The sequence below is a fragment of the Oncorhynchus nerka genome, linkage group LG11, assembly GCF_034236695.1.
Source record: "Oncorhynchus nerka isolate Pitt River linkage group LG11, Oner_Uvic_2.0, whole genome shotgun sequence".
Lineage (NCBI taxonomy): Eukaryota > Metazoa > Chordata > Actinopteri > Salmoniformes > Salmonidae > Oncorhynchus > Oncorhynchus nerka.
Window position 1 is genome coordinate 59,121,297 of NC_088406.1, and position 18,492 is coordinate 59,139,788.

An 18,492-nucleotide genomic window follows, 5' to 3' on the forward strand; every position below is an offset into this window, starting at 1 on the left:
ACAAAGGCAAAATTACCACATAAACAGTACCCCTCCCCAGTTGTTGCATACTGGTAGTTGTAGTCTCTTGTGCATGCAAGATCTTGATATGAGCACTGATATTACAGTAGTTATTGCAGTACAATGCAAACACGTAGCTTTGTGCGTGATATTATTGTTGTTGTTTTGGTCAATAATGAAGCCAAGCTAGATGGCACCAGGTATATTAATGACGTTTGCCAGATTTGATTATGGTGCCATGTGCTGTCGGTTTTGTTGACGCTCAGCATTGGTGACCCTCTAGTCTCGAGTTGCCATTATTTTCAAGTGTCGTCTCTCACTCTACTGTTGGTGCGCGAGGAAGTGCGAGTCGGGGAGCTGAGTCTAGAGACAGTCTGACTCTTTCTCTTTTTTTCTCTCTCTGTCTCTCTCTGTCTCAGGAACAATCTGACAGTGTTTGACATGGTGATGGTGCGTGGTCATGGGGCCAAGGAGCTGCTGAGGGTGGGGGGCAAGCTGCCGGGCCCCGGAGCCTCATTACGCTTTAATGTCCCTCAGTCCACCCTCATGGAGTGCCGAGATGGTGAGCCAACCACTGTGTTCATTTTAATATTTGTCATTTATCCACCTTTCTCTCACTGAAGATGTAAATCTATTTCCTGCACTTATTTAAAATAATTTCCACACTGCCACGTAGGGCAAACAATCTAGGCCTTATTTTTAATCAGATGTTGCAATTTGACTTGAGATTTAGTGTAAAACTAATGTGTAACTAATTATATAGTTCTAGTATAATAGTGGGCACTTTGAATACAGTGTTTGGCATGACAACAAATGAAAATGCCAGGGAGGAGTTATTGTGACAGGGTAGGAACCAAAGTGTTGATATGTGTTTCCTAGGGGGATCTATAATCTTTGACTACGTTAAATGTTTTCACTTAGCTACTTCTAAGATATTCATGCTTTGCGTATTCCTCTTTGATTTAGAAGATACTGTTGCACAAACAGCATGCTGATTTTGGTCTAAACCATCACTGGTATTATCAGGCTGTATAGCTAATTACATTTGCTCTGACTCAGTACATTTATTAGCTAGCTAGCCAGCCAGCTAACTAGCGATTAGCATTAGCGGCTAACAAGATTTAGGCCCAATATGCTAAAAAAAGAAAGAAAAACTAGCTGTTTGAAAAAAAGAAACTAGCTGTTTGCAGATGTAAGAAACACAAATTATGTGTAATTATAGAATGCTAGTGGATTTATATTAAGAAGCAAAGTGAAAACAGCATCGTTGTCATCAACATAGTTGCTCTGCTGCATGCAGACTAAACGCAAGTGTCTCCTGGTCGAGGAGCAACAAATGTGCTCCTTGAGTGACGGGGAAAGAGAGGCTCGGTCTGTGTTGAATAACGGTATATCGTAAGGTATATCGTCAAATGCGTTGTACCCTCCGCCCTAAGTATACAGTATTTACTGTATGTAGCTAGATCTTATTCAATGTTTGTCCATTTTTAAATGCATTACAAATACAATTCATTAGTCAAGGCAAATGATGGTACTTCATAGTAATGGCAAAGTGAATTCAACACATTTCAGGTTAATTTGCACTTCAAACTCTATTATAAGGCCCTTGAATTTGAAACTAGGCTACTTAATCATTGTCTTACTATTAGTGGTGGTAGTTCTGCTGTACAACCTGTCATATCCTTTAATAAACTCATTTTAATGGCACAAAGCAGATTTCTTTTTTATTAAACGGACAATAAAGCATGCCTTATCTTGTGTGTTCTCCTGCCAAGGCTAATTAATCCTTGGTGACATACCAAATGTCACCCTATTCCCCGTATAGTGACGTATTTGGTCAAAAGTAGGGGACCCTGGTCAAAAGTAGTGTGTTATAAAAAGAATAGGGTGCCATTTGGGACTCAGCACTTGTCTTGCTCTACTGTTCTTAAGAGTGTGTGGCTGGCTACTTTATAAAATGCTTCCTCCCATCTACCTCCCAGGTCCTGCGCACCAACAAGCCTCTGTTTGCCATCTGGAAGAGCTTCAAGGTAGAGAACGCCGGGGAGCTGCCCCTTACGGTCACGTCCATGAACATCAACGGCTACAAGTGCCAGGGCTTCGGCTTCGAGGTGCTGCAGTGCAGGTCCTTCAGCCTGGACCACAACTCCTCCTCCGAGATCACCATTGCGTGAGTCAAATGTCGGCAGAATGGATGCAGATTGTTCTTGAACCTTTTTTATGTCAACATATTTTGTATTAACTCAGCAGTAGTGTGCATGTGTCAGGTTACTTTCAAATGAAGGGTACATAAAAAGTAATGAAAGAAAAATAGATCAAAAATAGATCATTTTTGTATTCTGTCCGAACGCAAACATCCAGACAATTGTATTGTTTAGTAAATCATTTATTGTGGTACGAGACATATCAAGATAAAGTTTTTTGACATTTGTAATGCGCATTGACCTCTCATCTCCTTCTCGCCTTTCCCCCCCACTGTCTCAACTTCTATTTTCTCTTTCTTCCCCCTCTGGTTGTCTCCCCCACTTCCTTTTCACCATCCTCTTTTCCCCCTTAATCACTCTCTTTTTCTCCTGTTCTTACTCTACCTTCTCCTTCTCTCTCCCCACCTCCCACTTTCTCCCTCCTCCAGGTTCACTCCAGACTTCACGTCGTCCTGGGTGATCCGGGACCTGACCCTGGTGACGTCACGCGGCTCATCGTTCCCCTTCACCCTCAACGTGACGCTGCCCCACCACATGCTGCCCCTCTGTGCCCAAGTGGTGCCCGGCCCCAGCTGGGAGGAGACATTCTGGGTGGTCACCCTCATCTTCACCTGGTCAGTGCCACCCTGAGACGCATAGACCAGTACCAATTTAGTGCTAAGTTTGGGTGGTGAAAGGCCAATGTCATACACAGCTTCATGATCCCCCCAGAAACAAAACAGGTTTCAGGTTGAAAGACAATGGACTTTGACTCCCCAACCAGATTACCAGTGCCTGCTACTTTGTCAATTTGTTTGGTGGACTGATATCACCAATGAATAACCGGCCATATCCTTTCTCTCTCTCCTCTCAGCTTCTCCCTGGCGGGTGTTTGTCTGATGGCTTTCCACCAGGCCCAGTACATCCTGACTCAGTTCTCCAGCCCCACCCCCCGGAGCATCCACAACTCTGCCCTGTCCCGGGACAACGGCCCCGTCAACATCACCCCCAACGGAGTCAAGTAAGACTCTGTGGAATATATTTTACAAGAGACGCGTTTCCAATCAAATATTTTTTACATAAAATCAACAGTTTTATATGGTTGCCAATAGAGGTTGACTGATTGATTAGGGCCGATTTCAAGTTTTCATAACAATCGGTAATCAGCATTTTTGGACGCCGATTACATTGCACTCCACGAGGAGACTGCGTGGCAGGCTTGACCACCTGTTACGCGAGTGCATCAAGGAGCCAAGGTAAGTTGCTAGCTAGCATTAAACTTATCTTATAAAAAACAATCAATCTTAACATAATCACTAGTTAACTACACGTGGTTGATGATATTACTAGTATATCTAGCTTGTCCTGCGTTGCATATAATCGATGCGGTGCCTGTTCATTTATCGTCGAATCACAGCCTACTTCGCCAAACAGGTGATGATTTAACAAGCGCATTTGTTAAAAAAGCACTGTCGTTGCACCAATGTGTAGCTAACCATAAACATCAATGCCTTTCTTAAAATCAATACACAAGTATATATTTTTTTAACCTGCATTAGTTAATATTGCCTGCTAACATGAATTTATTTTAACTAGGGAAATTGTGCCACTTGCATTCTATGCAAGCAGAGTCAGGGTATATGCAGCAGTTTGGGCCGCCTGGCTCGTTGTGCACTGTGTGAAGACCATTTCTTCCTAACAAAGACGAGTTAATTTGCCAGAATCTTACATAATTATGACCTAACATTGAAGGTTGTGAAATGTAACAGCAATTTTTAGTCTTAAGGATGCCACCCATTAGATAAAATATCTAACGGTTCCATATTTCACTGAAAGAATAAATGTTTTGTTTTCGAAATGATAGATTCCGGATTTGACCATATTAATGACCCAAGGCTCGTATTTCTGTGTGATTATTATATTATAATTAAGTCTGTGATTTGATATTTAATAGAGCAGTCTGACTGAGCGGTGGTAGGCAGCAGCTGGCTCGTATGCATTCATTCAAACCGTGCTTTCCTCAGTTTGCCAGCAGCTTTTCGCAATGCTCAAAGCACAGATTGGTTTATGACTTCAAGCCTATCAACTCCCAAGATTAGGCTGGCAATATTATAGTGCCGTCTATCAGAACATCCAAAAGTCAAAGGTCTATGAAATTCAAGTGATATAGAGAGAAATAGTCCTATAATAACTGCAAACTTCTTAACTGGGAAAATTGAAGACTCATGTTAAAAGAAACCAACAGCTTTCATGTGTTCTCATGTTCTGAGCAAGGAACTTGAACGTTAGCTTTTTTTACATGGCACATATTGCACTTTTACTTCTCCAACACTGTTTTTGCATTATTTAAACCAAATTGAACATGTTTAATAATTTATTTGAGACTAAATTGATTTTATTTATGTAATATATAAGTTAAAGTAAGTGTTCATTCAGCATTGCTGTAATTGTCAGTATTACAAATATATATATTTTTTAATGGTCCGATTAATCGGTATCAGCTTTTTTTGGTCCTCCAATAATCGGCATCGGCGTTGAAAAATCCTAATCGGTCGACCTCTAGTTGCCAATATAAAGCGTTATTAAAGTTAGATGTTTCGGTGGTACTTGATTTAACTCTTGGTATAACACTCCAGTACAACAATGTTGTCAAAGTAGCCGTATGTTATCTACGTAAATCTGAACTGATTTTGTTCTATAAATGAGGCTTGTCACCCATTGTTGTGCATTGTTATGGGTTTACACATATTCTCTCTAACTAGTTTTTTTGTTTTTGTCCATGTCTAGTAAAATGAAGGGCAGCTGCAAGACATATGTGGACACCTGCCACAACTCTGACAAAGGAAAGGGGCGTGGCTCCCCGGCAGTGGCCAACGGCTCCACCCCCAGGCCCCAGCCCCTCTCCACCTCCTCTTCCTCCTCCAAGAAGGGTGCCTCCACCACCCCCTCCCAGCCGCAGAAGAAACACAAGGTGTCCGTTTACTACGGCAAGTACAAAACCAGCTCCTACGCTACAGCGGCGGCGGCCGCCACGGCGACCGAGGAAGAACGGGAACTAGACCTAACGCCCGACCTGGGAACCCTGGAACCCGACCTGTGCACGGACGCCTGCAACAACAACAACGAGCCCACGTTCCTCTGTCAAATCGACGTTAAGAAAACGACACAGCACTTTAAGGAAGCCCCACCACAGAGCGCCGCCCAGCGGGAGGACAGCAAAGGGCTGGCGGCGGTTATGTTTCCCGTGGAAACGCAGGCCGGCTTCCCCGACAATGTCACCATGGTCCCAGGCCCCGACCGGGTCTCCTGCTGTGCAGCCCCGTGACAGAAAAAGGGTGCGGCCTCCGTACACATTCACAGTTTGTGGAGAAGAGGGACACAACGACGAAAAGGGACAACTCTGAGCTAGAGGTGAGAGAGAGCGACAGGGTGATCAATTGCCTATTACTTGGTTTTATTTGATAACTTGCTCTGATGCTTGTAGCCTGGTTACTCTAGCTCTGTAGAGATTTTTTTTTGTGCAAGCTAAGTACTTCAGTACAGGGTGGAAATGTGAATTGAATATTTCTCTCTTCTCTCTCCCTCCAGACCAGAGAGGATGGTAAAATCCAGAGGAAGAAGGCAGAGAAGACGGAGGCTGGTGTCCCAGCCGGGAACAGCAAGGCAAAGAAGAGTCGTAAGAAGAACACAGAGCGGGTTTCTGGGTACATGGCATCTTCAAGTCGATAGAGATGATAGACTCTGTGCTCACTTAGAAATTCGTCTTGACAAATGGTTTGGTGCAGAATTCCGTTTGTAAAATCTATAGAAAAGGGCCTCCCGGGTGGCGCAGTGGTCTAGGACACTGCATCCCAGTGCTAGCTGTGCCACCAGAGACTCTGGGTTCGCGCCCAGGCTCTGTCGCAACTGGGAGGTCCGTGGGGTGACGCACAATTGGCCAAGCGTCGTCCTTGTCTCATCGTGCACTTGCGACTCCTGTGGCGGGCCGGGCGCAGTGCACGCTAACCAGGTCGCCAGGTGCACGGTTTTTCCTCCGACACATTGGTGCGGCTGGATGCACGCTGTGTTAAGAAGCAGTGCGGCTTGGCTTGGTTGGGGTTGTGTTTTGGAGGACGCATGGCTTTCGACCTTCGTCTCTCCCGAGCCCCGAGTTGTAGCGATGAGACAAGATAGTAACTACTAACAATTGGATACCACGAAATTGAGGAGAAAATCTGTAAAAAATAATAATAATAATCAATAGAGAACGAAATTGACATCACTCAAAGGACAATCTTCATCCCACACAGATGTGATGCACCTTATTCACACCGCGGCCATTGTTCATTGACCAAAAGTACTTTTTTTTCTCTCGATAATACTTTCTAACTGGGCTGTGAGTTGGTGAATTTGAATATTTTGAATTGGGGTTGATTTAAATTGAAGGAAAAAACGTTAATTAGCTACCCCCAGCAGCCGTTTATAGTAGAACGTTCAGGTCTGTAACCCTGTTGATTGCTGAATCGCTGCGTGAAATGTAACGACATTGAAAAGTGACAATGGTCTTCGCTGTTCCCACAGGCTACCTGAACACAGTGTGGTTGTGACGTCGGTGCAGGAGAGGGAACCGGAATGGAGAACGGGAGAACAACAACAGAATATGAACGGAACCCGCACTCGGAACCGCTGCTCCACAGGAAAAGCAGACGCACCGAAGCCCAGCCCCGACAGCCCCCTCAAACAGAACGGTGGGTACATGTACATACATACACACCAGGGTTTCCGTTAGGAAAATGTGGCGGGGGGACATTTGACCGGAAACCTTTTTTATTGACCCGACATTTGAGAAATTACATTTCCTCAGCGAAGACAAGTAACCAACCACAGAATCACTAGCCTGTCAATTTATTATCCCCCACAGTAGAAAGGTTTACCTATTCTATTGGTCACCTTTCCTAGAAATGAATTCCAAACAGACTCTGGGACAGTTGTGGGATGATAGATCCCTAATTCATACAACCAGTAGGCTACATAACAATGTGTGATGCAACAGATCACAACATTTAGATTAAATTGTTGAGCAACTATTATTTCTACACGTTATAAGCGCAGCAATGCACCCAAGGCAGCAGGCTACGCAAGGCAGCAGGCTACGCAAGGCAGCGGGCTACGCAAGGCAGCGGGGCTACGCAAGGCAGCGGGGCTACGCAAGGCAGCGGGGCTACGCAAGGCAGCGGGGCTACGCAAGGCAGCGGGGCTACGCAAGGCAGCGGGGCTACGCAAGGCAGCGGGGCTACGCAAGGCAGCGGGGCTACGCAAGGCAGCGGGGCTACGCAAGGCAGCGGGGCTACGCAAGGCAGCGGGGCTACGCAAGGCAGCGGGCCACGCAAGGCAGCGCTAGGCAGCGGGGCTACGCAAAGGCAGCGGGGCTACGCAAAGGCAGCGGGGCTACGCAAAGGCAGCGGGGCTACGCAAGGCAGCGGGGCTACGCAAAGGCAGCGGGGCTACGCAAAGGCAGCGGGGCTACGCAAAGGCAGCGGGGCTACGCAAGGCAGCGGGGCTACGCAAGGCAGCGGGCTACGCGCGGATGTTTGTTCCATAATGCAATTCGCCGGAAAACACTTGTCACTTCACATCCGGTTTCATATTTTATAGGCCAAAAGCCAGCTAGCGGATAACGGAAACACTGACCAACACACAGACACACATTCAAAAAGCTGCGACATCTATGGTTACACCCCTCAACCACTTGATAACCTGTGTGACTATCGCTGTCAGTTTGTGACTAACTTGACCTGAATTTCAACCCGACCCCTCACCTAAACCAATCATGTTAAAAGCCCTCTGCTGTGTCTGTGATGCTCTGGACATCTCTAAGCAGACTTACACCTGACTGACCAAGTATCTGCCGCAGTGCCTTTTCTTTTTCAACACATTGCCATGGTAGACACTCCAGTACATATCCGGTTTTGTCACATTTTCAGAAACACCGGAATTCCCAATTAAATGTGATGGCTAAAGACGTAACTGACTGAGTGAAAGTTAATAGATTGACATTTTATATTGAATATTGGACAGTCCTCAGCGTCTCCTTCTTTCTCGACACTTTATTTCAACAGCTGGAGACAAAAGGGAAGCTGGGCAAGAGGGAGGACCGTAGAAAGGGTGGATATGGGGCATTGAAGGGATTGAGCAGTGTATTTGACTGGAGTGTTACAGCTAGGCCACGGGCTTTACTCAGTCCTCAACATCTCTCGCCCTCCTTCCTGTTCTAGGCGTGTGTCTGGTGCGGCCACGGCGGAAGTGCGCGGAGCGGCGCGTGGCGTGCGAGTCGGGCTCAGACTCGGGCAGCTCATCGGGCAGCGTGCGGGCCAGCCGCGGTAGCTGGGGCAGCTGGAGCTCTGCCAGCAGCATTGAGGGAGACAAGGACCCCAGCACTCCGCACCACCGCCCACACCACTGCGCTACCTCAGCCAGGAAAAGTATGGACCCACTACTGCAGTAAACACACACACACACACTGTGCCATATACAACGCACGCACACAAGCACACTTTTATCTAGACACTATACAAAACATTAGGAACACCTGCTCTTTCCATGACAGACTGACCAGGTGAAAGCTATGATCCCTTATTGATGTCACTTGTTAAATCCACTTCAATCAGTGTAGATGAAGGGGAGGAGATGCGTAAAAGATGGATTCTCAAGCTTTGAGACAATTGAGACATTGATGGTGTATGTGTGCCATTCAGAGGGTGACTGGGCAAGACAAAAGATTTAAGTGCCTTTGTACGGCGTATGGTAGTAACTGCAACGCTGCTGGGTTTTTCACACGTGTGTATCAAGAATGGTCCACCACTCAAACGACATCCAACTGTGGGAAGTATTGGAGTCAACATGACCCAGCGCCCCTGTGGAACGCTTTCGACACCTTGTCGAGTCCATGGCCCGACGAATTGAGGTCGTTCTGAGGGCAAAGGGAGGCTAGACTTAATATTAGGAAGGTGTTCCTAATGTTTTGTACACTCGGTGTATACACACTCCCCTATCTCGCTACTGCAGCGACCACTGCACTGCTCTTATCAAGAAACGTGCCCATAGAGCACGGCTCTCCAGCCCTGTTCCAGGAGAGCTACCGTCCTGTAGGTTTTCACCTTAACCCTAGTCTAGTGCCCCGGTTACATTTAACATTTACATTTAAGTCATTTAGCAGACGCTCTTATCCAGAGCGACTTACAAATTGGTGCGTTCACCTTATGACATCCAGTGGAACTGCCACTTTACAATAGTGCATCTAAATCTTTTAAGGGGGGGGATTACTTTATCCTATCCTAGGTATTCCTTAAAGAGGTGGGGTTTCAGGTGTCTCCGGAAGGTGGTGATTGACTCCGCTGTCCTGGCGTCGTGAGGGAGTTTGTTCCACCATTGGGGGGCCAGAGCAGCGAACAGTTTTGACTGGGCTGAGCGGGAACTGTACTTCCTCAGTGGTAGGGAGGCGAGCAGGCCAGAGGTGGATGAACGCAGTGCCCTTGTATGGGTGTAGGGCCTGATCAGAGCCTGGAGGTACTGAGGTGCCGTTCCCCTCACAGCTCCGTAGGCAAACCATGGTCTTGTAGCGGATGCGAGCTTCAACTGGAAGCCAGTGGAGAGAGCGGAGGAGCGGGGTGACGTGAGAGAACTTGGGAAGGTTGAACACCAGACGGGCTGCGGCGTTCTGGATGAGCTGTAGGGGTTTAATGGCACAGGCAGGGAGCCCAGCCAACAGCGAGTTGCAGTAATCCAGACGGGAGATGACAAGTGCCTGGATTAGGACCTGCGCCGCTTCCTGTGTGAGGCAGGGTCGTACTCTGCGGATGTTGTAGAGCATGAACCTACAGGAACGGGCCACCGCCTTGATGTTATTTGAGAACGACAGGGTGTTGTCCAGGATCACGCCAAGGTTCTTAGCGCTCTGGGAGGAGGACACAATGGAGTTGTCAACCGTGATGGCGAGATCATGGAACGGGCAGTCCTTCCCCGGGAGGAAGAGCAGCTCCGTCTTGCCGAGGTTCAGCTTGAGGTGATGATCCGTCATCCACACTGATATGTCTGCCAGACATGCAGAGATGCGATTCGCCACCTGGTCGTCAGAAGGGGGAAAGTTAGTTAATAGCAATGGGCCAGCGCTCCTAACCACTAGGCTAGCTGCCGCCCCACCGGGGAGCGTGAACCTACAGGAAGGTAGCTCTACAGGAACAGGATCACAGGTTGACTTTAGAGAATGTGTTTTTGTCCCTGGTCCCTACATATTGCTCCTTTACTAGGGGGGGGGGGTGAGAAGGATTACTTTATCCTATCCTAGGTATTCCTTAAAGAGGTGGGGTTTCAGGTGTCTCCGGAAGGTGGTGATTGACTCCGCTGTCCTGGCGTCGTGAGGGAGTTTGCCCCACCATTGGGGGGCCAGAGCAGCGAACAGTTTTGACTGGGCTGAGCGGGAACTGTACTTCCTCAGTGGTAGGGAGGCGAGCAGGCCAGAGGTGGATGAACGCAGTGCCCTTGTTTGGGTGTAGGGCCTGATCAGAGCCTGGAGGTACTGAGGTGCCGTTCCCCTCACAGCTCCCTAGGCAAGCACCATGGTCTTGTAGCGGATGCGAGCTTCAACTGGAAGCCAGTGGAGAGAGCGGAGGAGCGGGGTGACGTGAGAGAACTTGGGAAGGTTGAACACCAGACGGGCTGCGGCGTTCTGGATGAGTTGTAGGGGTTTAATGGCACAGGCAGGGAGCCCAGCCAACAGCGAGTTGCAGTAATCCAGACGGGAGATGACAAGTGCCTGGATTAGGACCTGCGCCGCTTCCTGTGTGAGGCAGGGTCGTACTCTGCGGATGTTGTAGAGCAGGGGTGTCAAAGTCAAATGGACGGAGGGCCAAATAAAAAAATCAGCTACAAGACGAGGGCCGGACTGTTCGAATGTTCATTGAAAAATTTTTAAATGACGCATATAGTCTAGTGAACCTAATTGAACCTACTGAAAACCTAACAAATATATTACAATATGATCAGATAAATAAAGCAATATTTTCTTATGGCTCTGTCAGTAATCTTTAATTTTCAACAGACACAAAAGACAAATTTCCTTTATATAAATATCCCCATAACATGAACATTAAATGAAAGAAACCGGTATTCAAGGCACCATCAGTAGACTATATTTTCTATTTTAGCAAAAGTGGGCTAAATTTACTTCAAAGAAAAAGCAATAATAGCAATTTTCTATCATCCACTCAACTGAAATATTTTTAAAATATAATTGGATTGAAATACAAAAAAATAAAGTGCAAAAATCTATTAATCAAAAACAACACTTTGTTTAAGGAGAAGTAACATGCAGTGAAAACAAATATTAAATTTTAACTTTTAAACTTGAACTGAGTAAAAACTCTAAATATGTGATTGCACAGTAATGTTCACTTGTTTGAGGTTGAGGGTGATACTTGGTGGTGTCCCATCTTTTCCACAAGTTCATCAATGTTCGGGGTAAGGCTCTGAGCTGAAGAAATCCTCAGAATTGAGTGGAGGTGTTCAGCAGTAAGTCGACTTGTGTGATGTTTTGTTCAGGTTCATCAAAGAAAACAGTTGTTCACACAGGTATGTGCTGCCAAACATAGACAACGCTTGAGCAGCCTGGATGCGCAGCTGGGGCATTGTGCCGGGAGGAAACGGGCGAACTCCGCAGCACCCACTGCCGCATATTTTGCCCTCAGTGCATCATTGCATTGGAGGTCAATCAACTCCATTTGGAGGTTTGGTGGTGAGCTTTCCACGTCAACAGCAAATGGGTTACCGAGGTTCCAACCTGCTTTTTTGTGCTTCAAAGTCAGCAAATCGGCGTCGAAAGTCAGCGGCAAGCATACCTATTTTATCAGCCAACTGTGTGCTCGGGAACGCACTGGTAGAGAGCTTCTCTTTCATGGTCTGGCAGCTGGGAAAGTGGCTCAAATTTTCTTTCCGCATCTGCGTCTCCCACAGAGTCAGTTTGGTTTTAAATGCCTTCACTGTACTGTACATATCAGAGATGACACGATCCCGACCCTGCAGCTGCAAGTTTATTGCATTCAGATGACTCGTAATGTCACACAGAAAAGCCATTTCACACAGAAACATTTCGTCTCGGAGTTGTGTTGTGTCTTTCCCTTTGCTGTCCAAGAACAGACAAATCTCCTCACGAAGCTGAAACATCTTTGAAGCACCTTTCCCTGGCTTAGCCATCGCACCTCTGTGTGATAAGGCAAATCACCATGCTCCGTTTCTAACTCCGTCAGAAATGCCTTGAACTGGCGGTGATTCAAACCTTTGGCTCTGATAAAGTTAACTGTGCGCGTGATGATGCTCATTACATGCTCCATTTTCAAGGCTTTACCGCACAACGCTTCCTGGTGTATGATACAATGATAAGCTGTCAGCTCACCTGTCGCGTTTTCCTCTTGCATCTTTTCCCGTATCTTCGCCACCAGTCCGCTCCTGTGTCCACACATCGCAGGTGCTCCGTCGGTTGTCAAACCCACGAGTTTTTCCCAAGGCAGCTCCATCTCATTTACACATCTTGACACCTCTTCATACAAATCATGCCCCGTAGTTGTGCCATGCATAGGACGTAAAGCCAAAACTCTCTGTCACGCTTTAGGTTGGAGTCCACTCCGCGGATGAAAATTGACAACTGGGCAATGTCAGAAATGTCGGTGCTCTCATCCACAGCCAAGGAATATGCAATAAAATCTTTTCCCTTTTTCACAAGCTGCTCTTTTAGATTGATGGACAACTGGTCTACTCTCTCGGCAATGGTGTTTCTGCTCAGACTCACATTTAAAAAGAGTTGCCTTTTTAATCATGCAGTTTTTGATGAAATCCCCCTCCGTAAATGGCCGGGCTGATTTAGCGATCTCTTCTGCCAAAATAAAACTGGCCTTGACAGCAGCCTGGCCTTGTGATTTGGCTTTTTTGAACAGAGCCTGTCGAGATTTGAGGCCTCGTTTTAATTCCTCTGCCTTTTGTAGCCTTTGTTCCATGTCCATATTCTTGTTTTTGTCCGCGTGTTTCGTTTCATAATGTCGTCTCAGATTATACTCTTTCAGTACCGCCACACTTTCTCCACACAGAAGACACACAGGTTTTCCAGCTACCTTCGTGAACATATACTCCGACTCCCACCTTGTTTGAAACCCCGGTTCTCAGTATCCACCTTCCGTTTGCCATTTTTGATGGGTATCTGAAAGTTAATTTTACTGTGATGCTGACGACTGCTGTGCCAATAAATATTGAAATGAAGCAGCCTACTGCTCGGTGCGTCACCTTTGCATTGTGGGAAATGTAGTATTGGTGCGTGTAAAAGATCTGCGGGCTGCCGGCTTGCTGCGGGCCGGTTCTAATAATAAATCAAGATCATCCCAGGGGCCGTAAAAACCTTCTTGCGGGCGGATGTGGCCCGCGGGCCTTGACTCTGACATATGTGTTGTAGAGCATGAACCTACAGGAACGGGCCACCGCCTTGATGTTAGTTGAGAACGACAGGGTGTTGTCCAGGATCACGCCAAGGTTCTTAGCGCTCTGGGAGGAGGACACGATGGAGTTGTCAACCGTGATGGCGAGATCATGGAACGGGCAGTCCTTCCCGGGAGGAAGAGCAGCTCCGTCTTGCCGAGGTTCAGCTTGAGGTGGTGATCCGTCATCCACACTGATATGTCTGCCAGACATGCAGAGATGCGATTCGCCACCTGGTCATCAGAGGGGGGAAAGGAGGAGATTAATTGTGTGTCGTCTGCATAGCAATGATAGGAGAGACCATGTGAGGTTATGACAGAGCCAAGTGACTTGGTGTATAGCGAGAATAGGAGAGGGCCTAGAACAGAGCCCTGGGGACACCAGTGGTGAGAGCGCGTGGTGAGGAGACAGATTCTCGCCACGCCACCTGGTAGGAGCGACCTGTCAGGTAGGACGCAATCCAAGCATGGGCCGCGCCGGAGATGCCCAACTCGGAGAGGGTGGAGAGGAGGATCTGATGGTTCACAGTATCGAAGGCAGCCGATAGGTCTAGAAGGATGAGAGCAGAGGAGAGAGAGTTAGCTTTAGCAGTGCGGAGTGCCTCCGTGATACAGAGAAGAGCAGTCTCAGTTGAATGACTAGTCTTGAAACCTGACTGATTTGGATCAAGAAGGTCATTCTGAGAGAGATAGCGGGAGAGCTGGCCAAGGACGGCACGTTCAAGAGTTTTGGAGAGAAAAGAAAGAAGGGATACTGGTCTGTAGTTGTTGACATCGGAGGGATCGAGTGTAGGTTTTTTCAGAAGGGGTGCAACTCTCGCTCTCTTGAAGACGGGAGGGACGTAGCCAGCGGTCAGGGATGAGTTGATGAGCGAGGTGAGGTAAGGGAGAAGGTCTGGAGAAGAGAGGAGGGGATAGGGTCAAGCGGGCAGGTTGTTGGGCGGCCGGCCGTCACAAGACGCGAGATGTCATCTGGAGAGAGAGGGGAGAAAGAGGTCAGAGCACAGGGTAGGGCAGTGTGAGCAGAACCAGCGGTGTCGTTTGACTTAGCAAACGAGGATCGGATGTCGTCGACCTTCTTTTCAAAATGGTTGACGAAGTCATCTGCAGAGGGGGAGGGGGAGGAGGATTCAAGAGGGAGGAGAAGGTGGCAAAGAGCTTCCTAGGGTTAGAGGCAGATGCTTGGAATTTAGAGTGGTAGAAAGTGGCTTTAGCAGCAGAGACAGAGGAGGAAAATGTAGAGAGGAGGGAGTGAAAGGATGCCAGGTCCGCAGGGAGGCGAGTTTTCCTCCATTTCCGCTCGGCTGCCCGGAGCCCTGTTCTCTCTCTCTGTCTACCGCTCTCTCTCTCTGTCTACCGCTCTCTCTCTCTGTCTACCGCTCTCTCTCTCTGTCTACCGCTCTCTCTCTGTCTACCTACCGCTCTCTCTCTGTCTACCGACCGCTCTCTCTCTGTCTACCGACCGCTCTCTCTCTGTCTACCGACCGCTCTCTCTCTGTCTACCGACCGCTCTCTCTCTGTCTACCGACCGCTCTCTCTCTGTCTACCGACCGCTCTCTCTCTGTCTACCGACCGCTCTCTCGCTGTCTACCGACCGCTCTCTCTCTGTCTGTCTGTGTCTACTGCTCTGTCTGTCTGTCTACCGCTCTGTCTGTCAATTCAATTCAAGGGGCTTTATTGGCATGGGAAACGTGTTAACATTGCCAAAGCAAGTGAGGTAGATAATATACAAAAGTGAAATAAACAATAAAAATGAACAGTAAACATTACACGTACAGAAGTTTCAAAACAATAAAGACATTACATATACACAGTGTTGTAACAATGTACAAATGGTTAGAGTACGCAAGGGAAAATAAATAAGCATAAATATGGGTTGTATTTACAATGGTGTTTGTTCTTCACTGGTTGCCCTTTTCTTGTGGCAACAGGTCACAAATCTTGTTGCTGTGATGGCACACTGGGATTTCACCCAGTAGATATGGGAGTTTATCAAAATTGGATTTGTTTTCGATTTCTTTGTGGATCTGTGTAATCTGAGGGAAATATGTCTCTGGTCATCCATTTGGCAGGAGGTTAGGAAGTGCAGTTCAGTTTCCACCTCATTTTGTAGGCAGTGTGCACATAGGCTCTCAAGAGAAGACAGGCTGTCTGCCTATGGCAGCTTTTCTCAATAGCAAGGCTATGCTCACTGAGTCTGTACATAGTCAAAGCTTTCCTTAAGTTTGGGTCAGTCACAGTGGTCAGGTATTCTGCCACTGTGTACTCTCTGTTTAGGGCCAAATAGCATTCTAGTTTGCTCTGTTTATTTTGTTAATTATTTCCAATGTGTCAAGTAATTTTCTTTCTGTTTTCTCATGATTTAGTTGGGTCTAATTGTGCTGCTCTGTGGGGTGTGTTTGTGAACAGAGCCCCAGGGCCAGCTTGCTTAGGGACTCTTCTCCAGGTTCATCTCTCTGTAGGTGATGGCTTTGTTATGGAAGGTTTGGGAATGGCTTCCTTTTAGGTTGTTGTAGCATTTAACAGCTCTTTTCTGGATTTTGATAATTAGTGGGTATCGGCCTAATTCTGCTCTGCATGCATTATTTGGTGTTCTACGTTGTACATGAAGGATATTTTTGCAGAATTCTGCATGCAGAGTCTCAATTTGGTGTTTGTCCCATTTTGTGAAGTCTTGGTTGGTGAGCAGACCCCAGACCTCATAACCATAAAGGGCAATGGGCTCTATGACTGATTCAAGTATTTTTAGCCAGATCCTAATTGGTATGTTGAATTTTATGTACCTTTTTGATGGCATAGAATGCCGCCCTTGCCTTGTCTCTCAGATCGTTCACAGCTTTGTGAAGTTACTGTTTAGGCGCTGATGTTTAGGCCGAGGTATGTATTGCTATTTGTGTGCTCTAGGTCAACGGTGTCTAGATGGAATTTGTATTTGTGGTCCTGGCGACTGGACCTTTTTTGGAACACTTATTTTGTTTTTTACTGAGATTTACTGTCAGGGCCCAAGTCTGGCAGAATCTGTGCAGAATATCTATGTACTGCGTTAGGCCCTCCTTGGTTGGAGGGGTGCAAAATCCACTTGTCATTTAAATCTCTTACTCTGGTGACTCTTTCTCACACTTGCTAGTGCCATTCGTGTTTTTTCTCATTGACATGAGGACCGCATAAACGTTTATATTGACCTGTCAAACACACTCTGGTAATGGCTGAAATGGGCCCAATGGAAATACACCGTTTTTCCATTGCTTCTATAAAAGAGCTAACACTACGTCTGGGATTTAACACTCTGTATCGACAGTTGCATCACAAGAAAGACGTCTTATTTTGGTAGGTTTCGATGTATGTGCATTTGAAGAAGAAAAAAGTTAGGATTTAGTTCAAATGTTTTCAAATTAGAGGCGCTGAAATGAAAGGTACCTCTGATAAAATGTCTGATCTCGCAAACGATGTAAGTATGTATAGATGGGCGTAATCTAGAGCCAAGCATTTGGTTTTGAAAACGCATGGTTATCCTTCTCACGGAACACTTGTTGAATTATGCAAGAGAACGTGACGACCGTAATGAATAACTAATGAGGCTGTCTAGACAGCGCAGGTTGGCCTAGAGACAGAGCATGTTTTCGCCGGTCGTCGCCCTGTTCCACCCCTTCATGTAAAAATGTATTAATGAATGCAAATACACCCAGGCAAATGATGCACATAATACTGTTTATTTTATCACAGAGTATTTTTTTTTTTAAACCTGGGCGGGGAAAGGTGTTTTACAATAAATGTAATACCTGAATTCCCACCCAAATGCCACCTCCATTCGTTATTTGTCCGTGCCAGTACAATGTTTTATGTGCTATAATTCAGTCAATCTGATTTTGATTTATACCATTCTGGAAAAGTATTGCAGTGTTTTCACACTCTCCCCCTCTCTGGCGCTGATATGGTAGAGAAAAGGATGTATGAACTACCACGTTTTTCATGAGAAAGCATGGTCAGAGTTGTGGTTTGTAGCTGTGTGTCTGTGTCCACAGGGGACTCCATGCAGTACGGCGTCTACCCAGCCGAGAGGGACTGCTACCAGACCATGAACTCCACCTACAAGGCCCAGAGGTACGCGCACACACACACACACACACACACACATTGACTGATGTAATCACACACAGACGGATAAATACACACACACACACACACAGCAACCACATAGATTGGAAGACGTACTCTTATGGTCATTTAGCAGACTTTTATTTTAAGCTACTTACAGTTCAACCCACAACTGTAGTGTGGCAAGCACTGCCATACTCTAACCAACTGTACCGCTCTTACTGTTTCAAGAAGTGTACTATCATTCTAAAAGTCCTTAATGACAAAAACCCTAATGGAGAAGTCAAAGTTCCAATAATAATGATTATTTCTGTACATTTTTTAAAAGTGTTTTTCATTATACACAATCTCAAAGTGCTATATCTGTCCCCTGGTGTGCAGCATGAATAATCTGTACAGGAAGGAGCCTTGCCAAAGCCCAACAGAGCCCGCCCCGGTGCCCCCCAGCTTTGCCCCCAGCTTCGCTTCTGTAGCAGCCCGCATGGACAGAACCATGGGTGAGTGAAGTGCTCAGTCAATAAATGTTGACATACCTGGACATCAGAATCCGTGTGTAAAATGTATTGTCTATTATAAATAGAAAGTTGACCTTAAAAAGGGAAGTGCTGTAAAATCAGCATGTAAGGGTATTGTGTTTGTCATTCATTGAATGCGTTTCGCAAATTATTGCGATTTCTGTAAATGTTTGGTGTCGTAAATCGGGGATGGCCAATGCTCTT

General features: G+C 46.6%; 1 protein-coding gene across 1 annotated transcript in view; it reads left to right on the forward strand.

Annotated features, from left to right (window-relative positions):
- The window catches only part of LOC115137248 (transmembrane protein 131-like), a 94,965-nt gene that overhangs the window by 69,665 nt on the left and 6,808 nt on the right, over positions 1 to 18,492 (forward strand). The window contains 11 exon segments of the mRNA XM_065024694.1: positions 420 to 564; positions 1,986 to 2,170; positions 2,633 to 2,818; positions 3,058 to 3,204; positions 4,971 to 5,466; positions 5,469 to 5,594; positions 5,772 to 5,887; positions 6,744 to 6,910; positions 8,438 to 8,644; positions 17,701 to 17,779; positions 18,155 to 18,270. Of these exon segments, the coding sequence (XP_064880766.1) occupies positions 420 to 564; positions 1,986 to 2,170; positions 2,633 to 2,818; positions 3,058 to 3,204; positions 4,971 to 5,466; positions 5,469 to 5,594; positions 5,772 to 5,887; positions 6,744 to 6,910; positions 8,438 to 8,644; positions 17,701 to 17,779; positions 18,155 to 18,270 (1,970 nt within the window).